Source organism: Sporothrix schenckii (assembly GCF_000961545.1).
Source record: "Sporothrix schenckii 1099-18 chromosome Unknown Cont42, whole genome shotgun sequence".
Lineage (NCBI taxonomy): Eukaryota > Fungi > Ascomycota > Sordariomycetes > Ophiostomatales > Ophiostomataceae > Sporothrix > Sporothrix schenckii.
Genome location: NW_015971143.1, coordinates 830679 through 850966, shown reverse-complemented (window position 1 = coordinate 850966; position 20288 = coordinate 830679). Strand labels below are relative to the sequence as shown.

Here is a 20288-nt window from a genome sequence, read left to right as displayed (position 1 = left end):
CGCCGCCGAGATGACGGACCTCGAGCGATCCATCCTCGACTTCTACCAGATCTCGACAGCGTACCCGGACGTGTGGCCCGCGGACAAGAACAACGACAGCGATGGATCCGACGGCGAGACGATGGCTGCTGCGGCCGTCTCGGCCAAGGACCGGGAACGCAAGGCCAAGCTGAACCGCCGCAAGTCGCGCTACCAGGCGCTGGAGCGCGCAGCGACACAGCGCCAGAGCACGCTGCCCGGTGCCGACAAGGGCGTGCAGCGCGACGAGCCGGACCCGCTGGGCACGACGGACAGCGTGATTCTGGCGCTCAAGCGCAACGGCATGGCCAACGTGCAGGACGACCCGAAACTGCGCAACCGCTTCCTGCTGTCGTCGACGACCTTTTCGCCGGCCTTTTTTCTGTCGCAGGTGCACAGAGACGCGAGCACGGAGTCCCTTGTGGCCGGCATCGACGTGCTGTCTCGGTCGATTGACCAAAAGTCGGCGTCGCTCAAGGTGCTGGTTGAGTCCAACTTTGAGCGGTTCGTGCGCGCCAAGGCCACCATCGACAACGTCTACAAGGAGATGAAGTACCACGGCGGCGAGCCGGCGCCGCCACCGCCGCCGCGCGCCCGTCCCCACTCGCGCCACTCGAGCCGCAGCGGCGGGTTCCGCGGCAGCATCAGCGGCGGCGTGGCGGGTGCCGGCGGGCTGGGCAGCCCAGGCGCCACGCCGCCCTCGGACACGCGCAAGCGCAACGCGCTGGTCAAGGAGAGCGAGTACGGCGTGCTGGGCATCAAGGTGCCGCTGCTCGAGGTGTCGGCCAAGGCCGAGGACGTGTGGGGCCCCGCGCTGGGCGGGCGCGAAAAGGAGGAGACGCTGCGCGTGCTGTCGGGCGAGCTGAGCCGGTTCCAGGAGTACGTCGAGGCCAGCGCCGCCATCACAGAGAGCATCAAGCGGAACGACCACGAGAGCCTGGTCGAGGAATACCACCGCGCACGCCGCTTTGCGGACGAGGCGCGCGCCCTGGCCCAGGAGCTCCAGAAAAAGGGTGCGGCGGCCGCGGCGCAGGCGGCGCAGGCGGCCAAAACAAAAGGCAGCAGGGACAAGAACGGCGGCCCCGGCGGCAAGGACGACGACAACGACGACAACGATGCTGTCCTGGACGAGTCGCGGCCGACCGATGCGCAAATGTACCAGATCCTGCTGGCTGCGCGCATGTGGCACGACGTCGAGGACCAGATCCAGGTGTACAAGCGCGACGTGTGGCGCCGCCTGACGTCGATGCACAACAACGTGGTGCGCGGCCGGTCGGGCGCGGATGCCGCGGGCGGCCGGGGCGACCAGCACATGGAGCTGATCGGGCTGCTGCTCGAGCTCGGCGTCGAAGACAACCCCATCTGGGTGTGGCTGCTGAGCCGCTACGACTACCTCAAGGGCAAGATCCAGGCCGTGTGCGACCGGACCAAGGTCGAGATCGAGGTCCTGCGGCGCCGCCTCGCCGCGGCCGACAAACCAGCGCCGCATGTGATTGCGGCGCACCTGCGGTCCATTGGCCGCCAGACAATCGAGAGCAAGATCGGCTCGCTCGACTCGCCCGACGTCATTGAGCTGTGGGACAAGATCCACTACTTTTTGGTCTCTCTGCTCTCGGCCCAGGGCGTCCTGGGCGAGGTGCTCGAGTTCTGGCACACCGTCGAGGGCTTTGTCGACGGCAAGACGCAAAAATCGCTGCCCTCAGGCTACCGCGGCGAGGCCCAGACGCACCACCGCCTGTCGCAACAGGGCGCCGTCGACCTGCAAAAGGGCGCCGTCGAGCTCGTCGATCTGATCCGCGAGCACGTCTTCTCGTTCTTTGCCGGTCCGCCGCCCGAGGACGTGTCGCTGCTCTTCTCGCCCATCCCGTTGTCGCCGCGCACACCCATGTCGAACACCCCGCTGAACGGCGGCGGCGGCGGCGGCTTTGGCGGCGCAAGCGGCCCGCTGTCGCCCAGCGCCTTGCGCGACCCGCGCTTCAACCTCGACCCCAAGAACCCGCCACCGCCATCGCCCCGCCGCGGCGAGGCCTGGGAGAAGTTTGCCTTTTGGCCGCCCTGGTCCAACTCCGTCAGCGGCGTGCACTACCTCTCCAAGTACCTGGCGCTTGTCGGCGCGGGCGCGTCCGAGATGGCGGGCATCGGGTCGGTGGCGGGCCGTGGCGCGGACGCCACGGAGGTCGAGCGGCTCAGGACGCTGGTCGGCGCTGTGCGGGAGCGCTGTGTGGCGGCGCTGTGCGCAGCATGGAACAAGGACGCGGAGAACGTCAAGTACGTCGAGGACTGGCACCGCGCCGCCGACCGCCGCGATGTGACCAAGATGCCGGCGGCCTTTGCTGCGTTTGAGGGCGCCATCCTGTCGGGCATGCAGAAGATCCTGTACGTGTCCGAGGCCATGAGCAAGCCGGGCGCGGGCGACATTGTGCTGCCGCCGCCGACGAAACTGCTGCAGATGGTGCGGGCGCAGTACGTCACGACGCTGTACAAGGCCCTGAGCGGCATGGTCGAGAACGCCGAGCGGCCCATAAAGAGGGCCGACGACGACTGGACGACCACCGATGCGGATGGTGTGGGCTACGTGGCGCCGCCGTCGGCCACGGCCATGTCGTCGGCCGTCATGAGCCTGCTGCACGACAGCCGCGCCTCGTCCATCATGGACAACGGCGCCTTTAACGCGGGCGATCGGGTAGGTCCCTTGTGTGGTTTTTTTTCCCTCGTGGATTGATTTTGTCTTTTGTGTCACTAACCCGTCCGCTGTGAAGAACGTCCGGATGCTGCTCACGCTGAGCAATCTGCAGAGCCTGCGCGTGGAGGTCGTGCCGCGCCTGAACACGCAGTTTGAAAACGCCTTCTCCGTTAAGCTGACCGACGAGACCAAGACGATCCGCGACGTGCTCGGCCAGATCGACACGCGCCTGTTTCTGTCGTACACGCGGCCCTCGGTCGAGTCGCTGCGCCGCATCGTGCGCGCCGGCATCGTCGACGCGCCGCCGGTCGTGGCCGCCACCAGCGCCCGCGCCAGCGCCAGCGCCAAGCCCCGCGAGGTCCGCCCGTATGTCTACGAGGCCCTGCTGCTGCTCGTCCTCGTGCACTCCCAGGTGTCGACCACGGCCGCCTCGCTCACCCAGCAGGTCCTGTCACACCTGCTCGAGCAGCTGTCCCGCGAGCTGCTCGAGGCCTTCAAGCAGCAGCCGCGTGCGGCCGCATCGCCCTCGGGCGCGCAGTACGACCTGGCCGGGCTGATGCAGGCCACGCTCGACGTCGAGTTTATTGCGCAGGCGCTCAGCCAGTACACGACGGAGCGCGCCAGCGAGCTGCAGGGCCAGATCTACCAGGAGCTGGACGCACGCACCGACGACGACGCCCGCGCCCGGCTGCAGGGCGAGCTGCCGGAGATGCGCAGCGTGCTGAAGCGGCTGCGGGAGGCGAGCAAGAACGAATTCGCCTGTTTCCGCAAGCCGAAGCGGAGCGGCGGCGATCGAGGAGATCGAGGAGAACGGGGGGGCAGTCGAGACGGCGCATCGTCGCCAGCGCCACAAGCCGGGCCTGGCCAGGGAGTGCCTATATGAGAGAGTTTGACATTAGTTTGAAGCAAAGATAATACATGAACCCACTTGTGTTCCGAAGCCATACTATGGTCCATCGTATCCAAAATAATGTCAACTATGCAAACGCTGTATTAAGTAAACTATATCAAAAAATGCTGCGCAGCCGTCTATCTATTTTTGAATATCCAATACCAAAACGCCATAAAATGAAGTCCTATCAACACCAATAATTTTGAATATGCTTTCCTTTGTTCTTTTCGTATTTTTTCGTCTCCTTTCTGCTCGTTGCTCTCTCACTCGTTCACCTCCGCAAACCAGGTCCGCAGCAGGCCCGACAGTGCCGACGGCAAGTCGTCCAGGTGGTGCACAATCAGATAGTACGGGAACGGGAACGTGTCGAGGTAGCGCTCAATGACGATGCGGCTCGCGCCCGTCGCCGGGTCCTTGACGAACTTGGCCTCCTTGAGGTCCAGCACGCTGTCTGAGCCGTTGGCGGCCGTTCCGTTGTGGCCATTCGTTCCGTTCTTGCTGTTCTTGCTGCTCTTATTGTTCTTGTCATTCTTGCCGCTGCTGCCGTCGAGAATCACAAACACCACCATGATCCGCGCCTCGGCCGCCTCCCGCAGCAACAGCCGGATGCGCTCGTGGGCCGCCGAGGGCGTCAGGCCATCCGACAGAATAATGGCGAGCTGCCACAAGTCGGCGCTGCTGCTCGAGGCCACGTTCATCTCGCGCGCGTGCTTGAAACGGTCAATCGTGCTGCGGAGCAGCAGCGCCACGTCCGTGCGGTCTTGCTGGAACGTGAACCGCCGCAGCGTCTGCGCGGCCGCACCGCCTGCGCCCGCGCCCGACGCGCCGGCAAACGACTGGTCGGCGTCCAGGGCGTGCGCCGTAAACACGCGCACGCCAAAGCCCAGAACGCCCACCTGGCCGACCTCGAGCATGGACAGCGCGCGGCCGACCATGACGAGCGAGCTGAGCGCGAGCTGGCCGGGCGAGGCCGCCGATCCAGAGACACCCGCCTCGGACGACGTCGACAGGCCTGCTAGGCCCTCGCCCATGCTCTTGCTGTCGTCGACGCAGAGCAGGATCTGGTACGCACGCTTCGTCGGCACGCTGCGCCGCATCCAGATCTTGTCGCGCTTGTAGCCCGACGCAATGTACGGGATGATTTTGCGGATGCTCAGCCGCTTGCCCGTGCGGAAGCCGCCCGAGAGTCGCGTGGCCTGCGACGGCGTGAGGATCAGGCGCAGCTGTGCCGCCAGGGCCAGCGACAGCGGGTGCGTGGCGGTCTGGAAGCCCGACCACTGCCGGATGGCGTCGTCCATGGAAATGAGCGAGGCGTCGTTGTCGTCAAAGACGTCGTCGTCGAGGTGCGTCGACAAAAGCTGATTCGTGACGAGCTCGTCCTCGTCTTCGTCCTCGTCGTCCTGCTCGTCTTCTTGTTTGATCTTGTCTTCGTCTTCGTCCGCATTGCGGTCGTAGGCGCCCTTTTGCATCGACGCACCCGCCCGCCCGTCGTCGCGCTCGTTCTTCTTGGCGCTGTTCTCCTCGGTGTCGTCGTCGTCCTTCATCTGGTCATCTTCGTTCACGTCTGGCTCGTCCTCGTCCTCGTTGGTCTCGTCGTTGCCCGCGTGCTTGCCCTCGCCCGCCGCGTCTTGGTCCTCCTCCTCGTTCTTGATCTGCTGTGGCTGCTGCGGCTCGTCCTCTTCAATCGCCATCGCGTCGTCAAACGGCTTGGCCTCGTCGTCTTCCGCTGCACCCATCGCTTGCGTCGTGGGCGCCGCGTCCTCGTCGTGCAGGTGCTGGAACTCTTTTTCGGTGCTCTGGTTCTCGGCGTTCTCGTTCTTGGTCTCCTGCTCGACGGTCTCTTCGGCCTGCTTGATCTCCTGCCGCGTCTTGTGCCACTGTTCGAGAACGTCGCCCAGCTTCTTGAACGGCTGCCGCTCGTCCTGGTCGGCGTTGGCCGCGGACGGGTCCTCCTGCTGCGTGGGGTCCTCATCGTTTTGATCGCGCTCGCGGTTCGAGACCGTGCCGTCACCGCCCGACGCCATTTCCTGGTCATCTGCGTCCTGTTGGCCCTTGTCGCCTTGCTCGCGCTTGGCGCTGTTGTTCTTGTTCGGCGCCGACGCGTCGTCTTGGTCGTCCTGCTCTTCAGCGCAGGTCGTGTTGTCCTGCTCCTGGCCGACACCGCTCTGCACGTCGGTCTGTGCCGCCTTTTCCTTCTCTTCGGGCTTGGCGTTCTTCAGCGGCTCAGGCGCGCCCTCTTCCTCGTCATCCTCCTCGTCTACCTCCATCTCGTCTTGGCCTTCTTCCTTGGCGGCCTCGCCGTCCACCTTCTCGGCCTCATCCTCGTCCTCATTCACCTCATCCTTGTTGTCTTCCAGCTCCTCAGGACCCTCCATCGTCTCTTCCACTTCCTCCTCATTCACGTCCTCCTTGGGACCGGCGTCCGCCTCGTCCTCCTTGCCACGCGGCTCCTCTGTTTCCTCTTCGGCACCCTCTTCGACCTTCTCGTCAAGGTCGTCCAGGTTGTCAAAGTCATCGTCACCATCGTCGTTTTTGCCGTCCTCGTCCTCGAGCTGCATGTCATCCGGCAGATCCAAGACATCGTTTTGGTCCACATTCTGGTCTTGCCGGTTGAGTTCTTGCTGTGGCCCGGCCTCTTCATCGTCTTCACCAATGGCGTCGTCATCGTCGTCATCGTCCTCGTCGCCATCGCCATCGCCGTCCTCCTTCTTGTCGTCGCCGTCTTCGCCGTCCGCTTCCTTCTCATCCTCGGGCTTGGCCTCGTCGGCCGCCGTCGCTTGCTCCTCAGCAGGTTTGCTCTTGGCGTTTTCGTCCGTGGCCGCGGCCAGGTCGTCTTCCTCGTTCTTCTGGCCGGCCGCCTCATTGCCCTGCTGCTCTTTGTCTGTGTCCTTGGCGTCGTCCTCGCCGTCCCACATCTTCTCGTCGACGGCCGTCGGGTCCAGGTCGTCCACATCCCCGGCTTCTTCGTCCATGTCGTCTTCCTCCTCGTCGGCGTCCTTGCCGTCGCCATCCTTGTCGTCCTCGTCTTCGTCGTCACCAGCCACGCTGCCGAGCTCGCCCTCTATTTCGTCGTCCCCCATGTCAACCGCGTCCTTTTCGTCGTCGATGCCCTCGTCCTTGTCCTTGTCGTTCTTCTCCTTGTTGGCCGTCTGCGCCAGCTCCGACAGGTCCTCGTCCGGCTCAATGTCCTTGCTGATGTCCTCGGCACCCTCACCATCACCAAGACCCGTGCCGTCCTCGAGCTTGCCGCTCGTGTCGTTGGCCTTTTCGTCGGACGTCTTCTCGGGGGGTGTGCAAAAGCCCTGGGAGGCAATCTCGACAAAGGCACGGCTGAGGCGGTGACCCAGCTGGCACGTGGAGCGGTGCACGGTGGCCAGCTGGAGCAGCGTGTGGCGGTAGGTGGAGGCGTATTGTTGCAGAAGCGGCAGCAGGACGCGGAGGAGCGCGGCCGGTGCTTGCGAAATCGATGAGCTACAGACCGAGCGGAGAAGCTCGATGCACCGCTCCACGCTGCTCGACACAGTGTCAACATGCAGAGACTTGACGGCCAACGACAGCTTGGCGCTGTAGTTGACAAGCCACGCCGTCTCCTCTGTGGACGTGGGTAGGTCCGAGACGGACTTGTTGAACTTTTGCACAGCATCAAGCACTATCTTGGATAGGTTGAGCGCTTCGTCGGTGAAGGCAGCCAGAGCCGTCTCTGGCTGGTCGCCCAGAGGGACGGCCTGAGAGTCATCCTGACCACGCGTGCTGAGCCAGAGCTTGATTTGGCGGAGGATGTAGGCGAGCTCGGGACGTTGGTCGATTTGCTGGTCCAGCTCGGCGGCAAAACGAGTGACGTCGGCCGCGACCTCGCTGCGGATGGCGAGAGTCTTGGGCGAGACGAAGCCCGAGGGGAGCGCAGGCGCCGCATCCAGGAGAGCGAGCTGCTTGGACAGCTTCGTCGTCCATCCCTCCAACGTGGACTGCACGGACTTGACGTCGACCGAAGCCAGACGAGCGTGGATGCTCATGAGATGGACAGCCACTTGCAGAATGGAGACCAACCACCGGAGAACACGTGTGTGGTCGCCGGACACGCTATCGAGGCTTACGGCGACCTCGGCGTCGAAGCAGCTGCTGAGACCCTGAACGTAGGCGATCTGGTCGTCGAAAGCCACCAGTCCCTGGGCTGACTTGGCAAGCAGCTCGCGCTGCTGCAGCGAGACAAAGAGTATGCCCTCCAGGTAGCCCACACTGCGGCGGGCGACAACCCGCTGGAGGTCGCTGTTGTGGTCGTAGAGCGCATTGCGGAACTGGGGCGCGAGGCCCACGAACTTGTGGAAGCCGTACTCGAGGCCGGGGAGGTCGAATTCGTCGGGGAGTCGCGTGGCATTGTGGCCTGAGAAGATCATCTCGAGCGACGCCTGGGCCGCCAGGCGGCTCGTGCCGAGGTTGCTGCTGAAGCCCATCTGGCGGACGGCCTTGACCGTCTCGTCAAACAGGCGGGTCTTGCGGGTCTTGAGCTGCTTGACGGCCGCCTTGTTCTCGTCCGTCAGCAAACCCGGCGTCTCTTTGCGCAGTTCGGATGCCGATGACACAAGGTCGGTCAAAAACGCCGCGACAATGTCAGACGCGTCCAGGGCAGCTTCGGGCAGCGTGCTCGCCTTGGCCATAATGCCGACGATGCGGTCGATGCTGGACAGGCGGCGCGTGTGCGGGTCCTGGCCCCAGCTCGGGATAAGCTGTGCACACATCTTGGCCGCCGCCAGCGGCTGTTCCATCGCAATGGCGCGCTCGTACGAGTAGAGCGCCAAAACACCACTGCCCTGCACGACAGCTTCCGACTCGATGTCCGGGAGACCCTGCAGGATCACAGGCCCCATTGGCTGACCCAGGACGGCACGGAACTTGCGCACGAGACGGAAGAGCTTCTGGTGCGACTTGCGGGCACTCTCGCGGAGCGCCTCGATGTTGGTATCGCGCCAGCTGGCCAGAAGAAGCACATCGTTCATCTTCTTCTGCAGGCCCTCGCGTCCCTTCTTGACGGCCTCGATGGCCTGGCTCTCGAAGCGTGCATAGTAGCCAATGAGGCTCTCCACTGCGTTGGAAACGACAGTGAGGGCAGGGTAGTCGAGCAGGAGGAGGCGTAGATGGGCGGCAATCTGGCGCAGCAGGTCGAGGCGGGCCCCGTATTGGCCAGCAATGGACCCGGCGAGGTACGACGACAGCTCCTTGAGAAGCTGCTCGGCGTGGTAGGCGAGAACGGTGCTGTTGGGGTCGCGGACGTCCTTGCCCGACTCGAGGAGGATGGCCATGGGCCCAGCGACAGCCGCTTCGTAGGCAATAAACCACCAGGTGCCGGCATCCTGCCGGCACGTATCGACCTCGGTGTCAAAGAGGCGGCTCCACGTCGACAGCTCCAGCTTGCGCCAGCTCACGAGCGTGGCGGTCGTGCGGTCGTAGAGCGTCGGCGTGAGGTAGACGCGGGGTGCGTATCCACGGAACTGCCACTCGTACAAGAACTCGTGCAGCTTCTCGACGCGGGGAATCACCTTGGCCAGCGGCTCGTTAAAGCCAAGCTCCAGGACCTTGTCACACCCGTCGAGCACGTCTGCAATGGGCTGCAGGTGGCCGATCTCGTCGTTGCGCTGCAGGGTGCGGAACTTGATCTGGATGTCGTGCACCAGTGAAACCAGCTTACGCGCCTCGGGCAGGTTCGTGTCGGCGTAAAAGTTGTACTGCGACGGGTTCTTGGCATTCTTGGGGTTCTTGGATTTCTGGGGCACCGTGACCGTGACACTTGCGTTTTGCAGCTCGCGCAGCTTGTCGTCCAGCACCAGCATTGTCGCCGGGAGGATCTGGCCATCCATCAACGGCGAGATGGCCACGAGCTGCTCCTCGTCGACGTTCTCCTTCGCCATGGCGCGGGCGGTCGACTTGCAGAAATCAAGAATCACGTCGGTGGCGGGACGCGACGGCTGCAGAATCTCGTTGTGGATCTGGGCGATGTCGGCTGACAAGTCCCACGTTGACTTGGATGTGGCGGCGGCGGCGTTGTTGGCCGCAGGGGTGCCCTGCTGGTCGCGGTCCTTGTTGTCCTCGTCGTAGTATGTCGGGAACAGCTCGGTAAACTCGGCCGCGTCTTGCTCTTCCTCGTCTTCCAGGCTGCCGCGGAACCGGTACAGGTTGTTCTTGTCCTGCTCCGCCTTCTGGTCCGCCGCCAGCTTCTTCTTCCACTCATCAAAGAAGTGGTGGAACGTCTCGAAAATGCGGCGGCGTCCCTCGGTCGAGAACGCTGAGGCATTGATCTCTTTGGCGTTGGATCCGTCTACAGATCCGTCGACAGCAGCACAGACACTGCCAAACTGCAAAAACTCCCAGCTCTTGGAGATGGCGTGCGGGATGTCCTCGACGTGAGCCAGGCGGCCGTTCAGGAACGGCGCCACGGTGAGCCACTGGGCTGCGGGTGTGCGCGTGTCTTTGCCATCAGAGCGGACATCCAAGGGGGGAGGCGCACTCTCACTGAGAGAGAGACCAAGCTGCAGACAGCGCAAGAGGTTGGCTAGGGGCACGGCCAGGTCCTGGTATGCGGTGAAGCTGACCAGAAGACGCTCGATCAGGCGCGTAACGTTGCCCTGAACAAGCTGGAGCTCTTGGCGCGCCTCTGTGGATGCGGTCGAGGTTTTCACGGCGAGAAGCGACGACACAAGGCGGTAGTGCGCGGCACCGAGGTTGTCCTTGACGGTGATGTCCAGAACAGGGTTAAAGACGTCCTTTTGCAGGCGAGACAGCTCGCTGGCGTGGCCCGTGCTGGGCGGGCGGTAGATGTTGGTCGTGGGTTGCTGGTGATTGCGCTTCCTGTTCGCTGCCTCGATCGTGGCGTCGAGCACAACAATGTCCTCTTCCACCAGCTTCAGGCGCAAGTTCGTCGCGGCGGTGGCCTCCTGGTTCATAAAAGAGCGGTCAAACTGGCGCAGTGACACGGCCTTGTGGTCCAGCGACGCACGCAGGGACGCATCAAACTCCTGCTCGGCCTGCCACTTGAGGTACGGATCAAAGACTTTGTCAGGCGCGTACAGCTTGATGCAGCCCAGAGCATACTGCACCCAGGCAATGGCCGCGAAAGGTTGGTGCAGGGGGCCCGTTGCGTGCTCTTTGGACGCGGCGAGGGCCACGATTGCGGGCATAAAGTGCTGGCTGAGGACCGTCGCGAGATGGCGGCCCAAGTGCTCAGGCCACGACGCCTCAAAGCTCTTGTCGAGACCGGGCCAGATCACACTCTGAGCCAGGAGCGCGCGGCTGGTTCCATCGTCCTGGGCGACGGTGACGACGAGGCCGTTCTGAGAAATGGCCACGTCGGCAATCCGGGGGTGGTTGACGGCCGTTTCAAAGAGTGACTCGATGTTGGCTTGCAGCGTCGCGTCGTGCGGTGCAATAACAGCAACGAGCAGGTCCCAGAGCCCCAGGGTCAGCTTCGCCACCGGATCCGCAACGATGGACGCGGACGACTGTGCGACCATCTTGCTGACAAACGGCAGCTCGGTCTCCAGCGAGCGGAGGGAAGCAAGGGTCGACGACGACGTGATGACGTCGCATTTGCGTAGCAGCTGGCTCGACAGCGTGCCGCTCCACGGGCGGATGGACGAGTCCTGGCTGAGCAGGTGGTCGACGGTTTGCAGCACGTTGGCGGCGCCGACGGAGCTCCGCAGACGCAGCTGGGAGGCGGTCGACAGGCCGGACAGGACGAGGGTGCTGAGCTGGTCGTCCTGGCTCGTTCCGGCGGCTCCGTACAGCACATGCAGCTGGCGCACGGCTTCAAAGATGTCAGTAAACAGCGGCAGCGCGCCAGGCTGCTGGCGGTCGTCGCCCACCATAGCCTCAAGCCGGCCAATCTCATCCGCGAGAGCCTGGACGAGAATGGCAGAGTCAGCGCCGTCCACGCGCAGAAGACGGTACGCGTCGGCCAACGAGGTGATGACCTTGCCGAGGTCGGCAGCCGTGGCGGACGACACGCGCCACTTGAGGTTGTCAAAGCGGGCGGCCAGGCGCTCCATGCTGGTGATTTGCTTGTAGGAGGCAATGTTGGGGATGGGCAGCGGCCGGAGCACGGGCCAGAGCACGTCCATACTCAGACCGGTGGTGAGCTTGAAGCCGGCCGCAAAGTCGTCCTCAAGGCGCTGGATGACAGCAGACACAAACGCAGGGAGAAGGGGCGTGGACGAAGAGGCTGCCACGTCCAGCAGCGACTTCTTGCCGTCGTCCAGGAGGCGGCGACCGTAGCCCAGATGAGCCTGGAACTGGGCCTCGTCGAAGCTCGACTGCGATGCCAGCGCATGCGTGCGCCACCAAAAGTGCCACACGATGTTGAGCAGATAGCGGTCGGCCAAGCCGGCCCCCTTGTCAGTTCCTGCCGACGGGCCAGCCAAGGCCAGGCAGAACTGGAGGACCTGCCGGGCCACTCCGTCCAGGAACTTGTAGGCGTGGGCCGTCGAGTCGCGCTTGATGAGGGCCACCTGCTCTACGAGCGACGAGCGCTGCAGGCGCGTCAGGAGAGAGATCTTGGACAGGTACATGGACGCACGCTGGGACTGCATCTGCAGGTCCTCGTGGGCGTAGTAGACGTCGGCGTAGCGCTCGTAGCTGACAGCCTGCCACCAGGCACCAGCAGCCGACTCGGGCGAAGCATGACGGAGAGCGCGGGCGAGAGGCGCATTATGGAAGGGATGCAGGGGCTGTTCGTGGACCAGCAGACGGCCGAGCTGTGCTGCCTGCGTCGAGCTAGCATCCTCCTCTCCAAAGCGGGATTCGGCAAACCGGTTGTACTGGCTCAGGATGGCTTCGCGGATGGGCTGGGCATCGGCAGACTTGACAAAGGCCAGCAGGGCGCGCAGACGGGACAACACAGCCTGCGTCTGCGTCTCATCACCACCGGCGAACTTGACGAGCGTGCCGGCTTCGGCGGCGCGGAGGAAGCGCTCGAGAAGCATCGAGTCGCCCAATGATAGGTTGTCGAGCCACAGCGGGAGCGCAGCCTCGGCGTTGGTGTTGGCGGACACAAGATGGCCAGTCACCTGGAGATAGCGGTGCATGCGCGCCTCCACGGGCGTAATGTGGTGCTTGTACGGATCCACGCGGAGCGCCGAGACCTGCTCGTTGTCGGTGTCGTAGTCCATGAAAATCTCAATGGACCGGTTGCGCATGGCGCGCGAGAGCTCGCCGTACCGCGGATCCACGGTCAGGAAGACGCGGAAATCCGGGTGCAGCTCGACGATTCGCGGTGCGCCGTCTGGGCCGCTGTGTTCGTTGATGCTCAGGAATCCCTGCGGCCGCTCAAGCAGCGAGTTGAGACGGTCCAGGACGGACGCGTTGCAGAGGTTGGCGTTGTCGAGCACGAGCCAGTGGCCGGCCTGGGCCGCCTGGACGATGATGCTGTCGAGCCACTCGAAGCGAGGGTTCTCGAGCGTGAGTGGCTGCTGGAGGAGGTCGTGCGTCTTGGACAGGACGGCGGCGAGCGGTGACTGGGCATCGATCAGGGGCGCAAGGCGAGCAATGCACTGCGCAATGCCAGCGAAATACTCGGCCTCACCGGTAGCAGCGCCAGTAGCTCCACTGGCTCCACCACCACCCTGGTTGTTGCGAGGCCGACGACGGATGGTACGCACCAGCTCAGCGGCAGCCGTCGACGCCGGTGCCGTCCTGTTGTCGGTCGGCGTGTCCGAGGCGTGCTCCAACAAGAAGAGCTCGAGGCTGTCTTTCAGCTCAGACACGCTTGCGAGAACCTCGCGGACAGGGTCAGCCTGCTCAAAGCCGCCCACAAGGTCCATGGCATCCACGTCGGCGCTCAGGGGGAACACGACCAGGGGCTTGCCCGCCAGAGCCGCCACGTGTTGCAGCAGCGCCGACTTGCCCGTGCCGGATGGGCCCACAAGGATACACGGGAGATTGTTCTGCACGCACACCAACAACGACTCGAGCTCGGGCAGGCGCGGCGCAGCGTTGAGGCCGGGAAAGTCGGGCGTTGGCAGCGAGACGGGGTTGCGGCCGAGGAGCGCAAAGCCCACCTGTGCCGTACTGGCCCCCACGGCGTGGTACAGGCTGTGCGGCTCGTGGGGGCGACCAAAGGCAGCCGCAAAGAGGCGCGCGACCTCTTGGCGGTCGCGCGCGGTCCGGAAGCGCTGGCGCACCGTAATGTCAAAGTAGTCCTGGACGGCCGATGCATGGGGCGCGGCCGCCAGCGCCAGCCAGCGCAGCGTGTCGCGCAAGTTGAACTCCCACGGCGCGCCCTGCAGGCCAAACGAGCGGTTCGCAACGACCTCACGCTCCAGCGCGGCCACAAAGTTGGTGATGCTGCGGACCGTGTCGGCGGGGATGGTCGGGTATCGCTTGTAGGCGATGCGCAGCTGGTCGGCCTCGGTGAAGACGTCAGCGTAGACGACGATGAACCGGTTGACAAACGAGCTGGGCAGGCCCTTGCGGCCGCCGCCCTGGTGGTGCGGGTTCTGCGCGGCAAACAGGTGGAAGTCCTTGTGGCGCTTGAACGTCTGGTCGAGCTCGGCAATGTACACCTCGCCGCGGTGGTCGAGGCAGGCGTTGAGGCCCTCGAGGACCGTCTGCGACGCCAGGTTCATCTCGTCGAGCAACACCCACTCGCCCTTTTGCATGGCCTGCAAAAACGGAGCGTCGCGCCAGGCAAAGTTGCCCGCCTCGGCGCCCTCGACCGGCACATCCGTACCAAAGAGGTCCATCAGGTCCGTCTGGTCCGACAGGTTGATGCGCGTCAGTGGCTGGCCGCAGGCACGCGCCAGGGCGCTGATGAGGGTCGTCTTGCCGACGCCGGGGTTGCCTTCGAGCAGGACCGGTTTGTGGTTCATCTGCAGCGCGCGGACGACACGCATGACGTTCATCTTGGTCGTGGGTGCCTCGAACTCGAAGCTGGCATCCAGCGCACCGGCGGCCGACCGCTCGATGCTAAAGTCGCCGGCCCACAGCGTGTCCTCGGTGGCACGCAGCACGGGCTCTGACTGGTAGATGGACGCCACGGCGTTGCCCTTGAGCTGCAGCAGCTGGCCCAGCTTGTGCAGACAAAGCTCGCGCTGCTCGCCGGCCACAGCAGGGTCGGCCGACACCATGGCGGACGGGTTAGCGCCGAGCGTGTCGATAAAGACGGTTGCCGCACCGTGGATCAGGGCAGATTCGGGCGTCGACGTCTGGCTGCACTTGTTGACAAACTGCGCCCAGACGAGAATGTCTCGGATCGAAAAGGGCGTGGCAGACGAGGCGCGGAATGTGCGGCCGAACCAGTACGAGAAGGCCACAATGGGCTTGGCAAGGCGGCGCACGTTCTCGTCCAGCGTGGCGGAGACGATGGCCTCGACGTCCTCGCTGTCGGTCAGCGGCGGGACCCAGATCTCGGTGAACCGGTTGCGCAGAGCCGGGGACAGTTCCTTCTTGCCAAAGTCACCGCCGGGGTTCATGGTCGCGAGAAACTGGAAAGTCTCCTGGGCCTGCACTGTCGGGTCGTCGTCGCCCTCGCCCACGCCCTTTTCCGCCAGCAACAAGGTGCGCTGCGGCTCCAGGACCGAGTTCAGACGCTCAAGCACCGAGTCGTCGGCCAGCGAGATTTCGTCGAGGAGGAAGAAGCTGCCCGTCTTCATCGCGTGGACAAGGCTGCCGTCCGACCACTCAAACAGCGCCTTGCTCCGCGCATCGTCGCGGGCGATGCGCTCAATCAGCTCCCGGGGCAGTAGGCTTTCTCTCTCTTCCGGGCTGTGCAGTCTGTACTTGTCCAGCAGTGTGTGTGCCGTGTCGTCGCTGGCGACGGCCTGGCTCTCGTCGCTTGCAGGCAAAAGGGCCAGCGCCTCGACCAGGTCGCGACGCAGGGACTCGGTGATGGCGCCGCGGTTGCGCACGGGGCGCTGCGAGCCAATCAGGTCACCCGTTTCCGTGTTCTGGTGGGCGTTGACAATGTGCAGCTCACGGCCCGCGGCCTCGGCCACCATCTGGCAGACTGTCGTCTTGCCGCAGCCCGTCTCGCCGACCAGCAGGATCGGCTCGCGGTTCTTCAGGGCCTGTGTGACCAGCACGAAGAGGCGCCGCATGGCCTTGGTCCAGACGACCTGCTGCGATGCATTTTGTTCGGCCTCGAACCGGCGCAGATCGGCGCTGGCGCCGGGGCCGTAGATGGCGTCGAGGTCGATCTTGGTCTTGAAAATGGTCTCGATGACGCTCTTCACCGACATGCGCTCCTCCTCGTCACGCACACGCTCTGCCAGCAACATAAACCCGTGGCAGGCGATCTGGTCGCGGTTGTCGGCCTCGCGCAGAGCCCAGCGGAACAGGTCGCGCAACGTGGCGAAGCTGTTCTTCTGCTCAAAGACACGGCTCGTCTGGCGCAGGCGCGACAGCTCTTTGTAGACGGAGACGATGCGCTCGCAGTCGGACGGCGCCGTGTTGCGGCAGCGCATTTGCAAGATGTAGCCCAGCTCGTTCTCGGGGATGTCGTCAAAGTGGAGCTCGAGGAAACGGTTGCGGAAAGCCCGCGAGAGGACTTTGCGACCGCCGTAGAGGCCCGGTGGGTTCTGCGTCGCAAAGAGCATGAAGCTCTCGTGGGGACGCACAATCTCCTGCGTCTCGGGGATCAGCAGCTCGCGGTTGTCGTCCAAGAGACGGTTGAGCGCTTCGAGCACGTCGGTTGGCGCCAGGTTCAGCTCGTCAAGAACAATCCAATGGCCCTGACGCATCGCCTGGACCAGAACACCCTCCTGGAAGCGCAGCTTGCCGTCGGCGCCAGACACATATGTGCCGAGGTACTCTTGCAGGTCGGTGTGCTCGTGGTTGTTGATACGGACAAATTTGTTGCCGCTGAATTGCGCCAGGTACTCGATCATGCTGGTCTTGCCCGCGGACGTAGGGCCCTGGATGAGGATGGGAAAGCGGCGCGTCGACGTGGCGCGGACGAGATTCAGCAGGTTGCGCTCGACGTAGGCAGTGCGGATGTAGTCGTCGCGCTCAACGACAGGCTCCGCGCCCTGCATAAGCCAGTACTGGCGGTCCTTGTCCTTGTTCAGGAAACGCACGTAGGGCCGACCATCGCTGGGTGTCCGCGGAGCCTGGGCCAGTATGGCCTGGCGGCGCTGCTTGCTGGTAGCGTCGCCAAACAGGTGGTCCAAGATCAGCGGCATGACCATGTTTTCCGATGTTTGGCTCAGTAATGTGAGGAAGCCCATGCAGAACCCCTCGAAAAGAGCACGCTCGAGACCGTAAAAAGGTGCCACATCGTCGACATAGCGGAGAACGCGGGTGAGCGTGCGCAAACTGTAGTGCGGTACTTCGTTGGCACCATCCACGAGCTTCTTTTCCTCGGCCAGGCCCTTGATGGAAAGGTAGAGGCGGGCAACGCGCTCGACAATGCGGTCGCTGACCTTGGCGTTACCCTTGAGGTAGGTCTTGATAATCGGCACCAGGTCTTGGATCTCCCGGTCTGGGCTGGCCACGTAGAGCTCGGTGAAGCGTGACCGCAGACCAATGGGCAGGTCCCTCTTGCCGACATCGGTGGCTGGGTTCATGGCGCCGAAGACGCGGAACTCGGGGTGGGCCTCGATCTTGTCAATCTCGCCGGTCTCCGACAGCAGAATAGAGGGAGTATGTCCGGGACCAGACGAGAGCAGATCGGCAATGCTCTCGAGCGTGTCGGGCGAGGCCAGGTTGATTTCGTCCAGGAGCAGCCAGTCGCCGTTCCGCACAGCCTGGACGATCTTACCCTCGACAAAGGCAAACGCAAAAGCGCCTTGGCCGCTGGCGACCTGGATGTCAAACTGCTCTAGCTTTTCAGAAAACAGAGCCCATCGCGGCTTTAAATCTTGCAGGGCCTTGAGCTTGGACGACTCCGTCTTTCTGCGCTTGGTTGGCTGGGCGTCGGCAGCGCCCTCTGACGCTGCACCAGCTGTGGCTGCTGTGGCTGCTGCTGCTGCAGCGGCCTCGGCACGAGCTGCGTTCTGACGCTCCGTCAGCTGTTCCAGGATCTTGTCAAACATCTTGGGTGCTTGCTGCCAAAGCCGACAGACATCGGCCCAGCGCCCACGGGCGATGCTGGAGCTGATGCGCTTCAGGTATTTCTCGTTCTTCTCCGTGGAGATGCCCGTGGCCGCAAAGAGGTCCTCAAACTCCTCCTTGAGGGGCATCGCCAAGCTGCGGGCATTGACGGGTTTGAAACCACCGAGCAGGTCGCCGACCTCGCTCTGTTGCGACAGGTTGACGACGACCAGCTTGTGGCCCATGGACTCGGCCAGCTGCTGGACCACAGTGGTCTTGCCGATGCCCGTCTCGCCGACAAGCAGAAGCGGCTCCTTGAGGTCGACGGCGACGGCAATCTGCTCGAGCAGGCGGCGTGCATGTGCTGTTGTGGCAAATGGCCGTCCCTTGGGCTTGAGAGGGCCGTTGGCACCGCCGACCCGTCTTGGCTTCTTGAGCGTGACACGGCCCACAGAGAGCTGCTTCTCGCCGTCTTTGAACGGGGGTTCGTGGGACACAAGCGCGTGCTCGGCCACGTCGGGCGGAATGCGCAGCGCCTGCGCAATGGTCTGGCCAAGGTACTTGCGCACGCGGCCGTCCTTGACACTTCCAGCAAAACAGTCCACAGCATCAAGGAAGATGCCAATCATGTCCGTCTCCGTCACTGTCCTTGAGGCAGCCGACTGTCCCGAGCCGGAACGGAAAAGAACATGGTGTAGTCGCCGGCACCACTTCATGAGGTCACGCAGGGTCATGGGCCGCTCAATGGCGGCCGGCGAGAGTGAGCTGTTCTTCTTGGATGACAGGGCCGTCAGCTGGTCAAAGACGGCAAGGATGTCGGCTGCAAGGGCTTGCAGATATGGGAAGCTGTCGTAGACAACTTGCCGCAGCTCCGTTGGCGGCAGCGGCTGCACCGCGAGCTGCCGCCAAAGCCGCTCACCAAGCAAGGAGCGCGTCGTCTCCTGGCCGTTGAGGCCTAGGGTGGTACGGACCGTAGCAAAAATGCGGAAGTTGCGAGCGGCCTTGATCGTCTCGCGGCGGCTGGGGATGAGCAGCTCGCGACGCTCGATCAGCGGGAGGATGGTGCTCATGACCTCGTTGGGTGCGCGGTCAAGGTCCTCAATCAGCACCCAGCGGCCCTCCTGCACCGCAACGGTCAAGATTCCCGGACGCCACTGGAACGAGCCCGGCTTTGTGCCGGCCGAGTAGAGACCAATGAGTGTCTTGGCATCGGTCTGCTCGTTGAGGTGCAGGGTGACGAGGCCGGCCTCCATGCCGAGCTCGCGTGCAGCCTCGCGGACCACAGACGTCTTTCCAGAGCCCGGTAGGCCACGCAGCAAGATTGGCTGGGGATGTTGCAAGCACTGTGCTAGAGATTCGAGGTTGCGGAGCGTGTTCGACGTCTTGACAAGTGGCGAGTGCTGGGTCGAGGCGGTCGTGCCGTCCAGCGCCGTGTCTGCAGCAGGACGTGGGATGACGCTGCGACCCCATGCACTGACGAGGGGTGTGAGAGATAGGACTAGAGGCAAACCCTCTGCCTCGTTGTCCACAGCATCCTCCTCTTTTGTCTGACTGGGGGGAGACTGAATGGCAAGGACCCGGTCATGCAGTTCTTTGCACCGGGTATGTTCATAAAGCGTGAGGAAGGTATAGTCGGCCTGGACGCCGTCGAAATCAGCCACCAAGGAGTCCCCCTCAAGTATGCATTGTCGGAGGACACTCTCCAGTTTAAAGTCGGCCGCGGCGTGCACGAGGCAGAAGATGCGAATGGAGAGAAAGCGGACGGGCGGAGAGGTATGGTGGAAGAGCGACTGGAGGCCCGCGGGCACGAGCTGGGCGTAGGCCGAAGCGTCGAGGTTCACCAGACGCCACAGGAGGAGGAGAATGCGGACAAGGTCGGAGTCTGGCGGCGGGGCGGTGGCCGAGGTAGAGTGTGACGTAGACTGTGAGGCGGAAGGGGACGGGGAAAAAGAGGTGCTTTTTTCGTTCGGAGCGGCGTCGTAGAGAGTGGACAGGGTATGCAGGAGAGGTACGGTCGTCGAGGAACTTGGCTTCGCAGCCACGGCTGTTTCGTCTAGGTACTTGTCCAGAAGGACCGACAGGTAGGGTGCCAGTGGGAGGATTCTGGCAAAAGCAGCGAGGACAGCGTCGTCCTGAACGCCTCGGCGGGAGTGAAGCAGCCACCGTGCGCAGATGTCGGCAAAGAGGGGTTCGAAATGGGCAAAGAGGGGCCCGGTCAGACGCGGCAGCAGTGCCGCTTGGGCTACAGCGTCCAGAAAGCTGGCCGCGGCTTGTGGTTGCGGCGTTGGCGTGGACGATGTCGAAGTGGTCGCCGTTGAGGATGCAGACGGCGGTTGGCTCTGGAGGGCACGCAACAGCGCAGGAGGCAGCAGGGCCAGTGTGGTCGCGTCGGCCAGCAGAGAGTGCCTCTGTGGCGATACGTCGTACACACCCATGGCTAGCCAAAACGAATCGGTTTCAGAGTGTGTGTGGTGGTGTTATGTCATGTTTTGTCCCGTTGCATGCAACTTTTTTGGCGGCCGTTTTGGTGATGCAAAGTAGGCCGAATTTGGGGCAGGCACGCATTGGACGCAGGGTCGCTACTGCTGCTTTTTTTTTTTCTGCCGGGCAGTTGGCCTTATCGATAAGAGCGGTCGCGCTTTCCATCACCAAAAGAGCTGGCAAGCTGCCAGGTGCCCCACT

General features: G+C 63.7%; 2 protein-coding genes across 2 annotated transcripts; one reads left to right on the top strand and one right to left on the bottom strand.

The window, feature by feature from the left end:
* Positions 1-10: 10 nt before the first annotated feature.
* Positions 11-3584, top strand: SPSK_01398 (Exocyst complex component Sec5; the record flags this gene model as incomplete). The annotated part of the gene is made up of 2 exons (XM_016728313.1): positions 11-2701; positions 2778-3584. 2 exons carry the CDS (start codon positions 11-13, stop codon positions 3582-3584), a joined length of 3498 nt encoding a protein of 1165 aa, XP_016589796.1.
* A 272-nt stretch (positions 3585-3856) lies between these two features.
* On the bottom strand, positions 3857-20041 carry SPSK_01355 (midasin; the record flags this gene model as incomplete). Its single annotated transcript, XM_016728270.1, has 1 exon — positions 3857-20041. One exon carries the CDS (start codon positions 20039-20041, stop codon positions 3857-3859), a length of 16185 nt encoding a protein of 5394 aa, XP_016589795.1.
* Between the last annotated feature and the right edge of the window lie 247 nt (positions 20042-20288).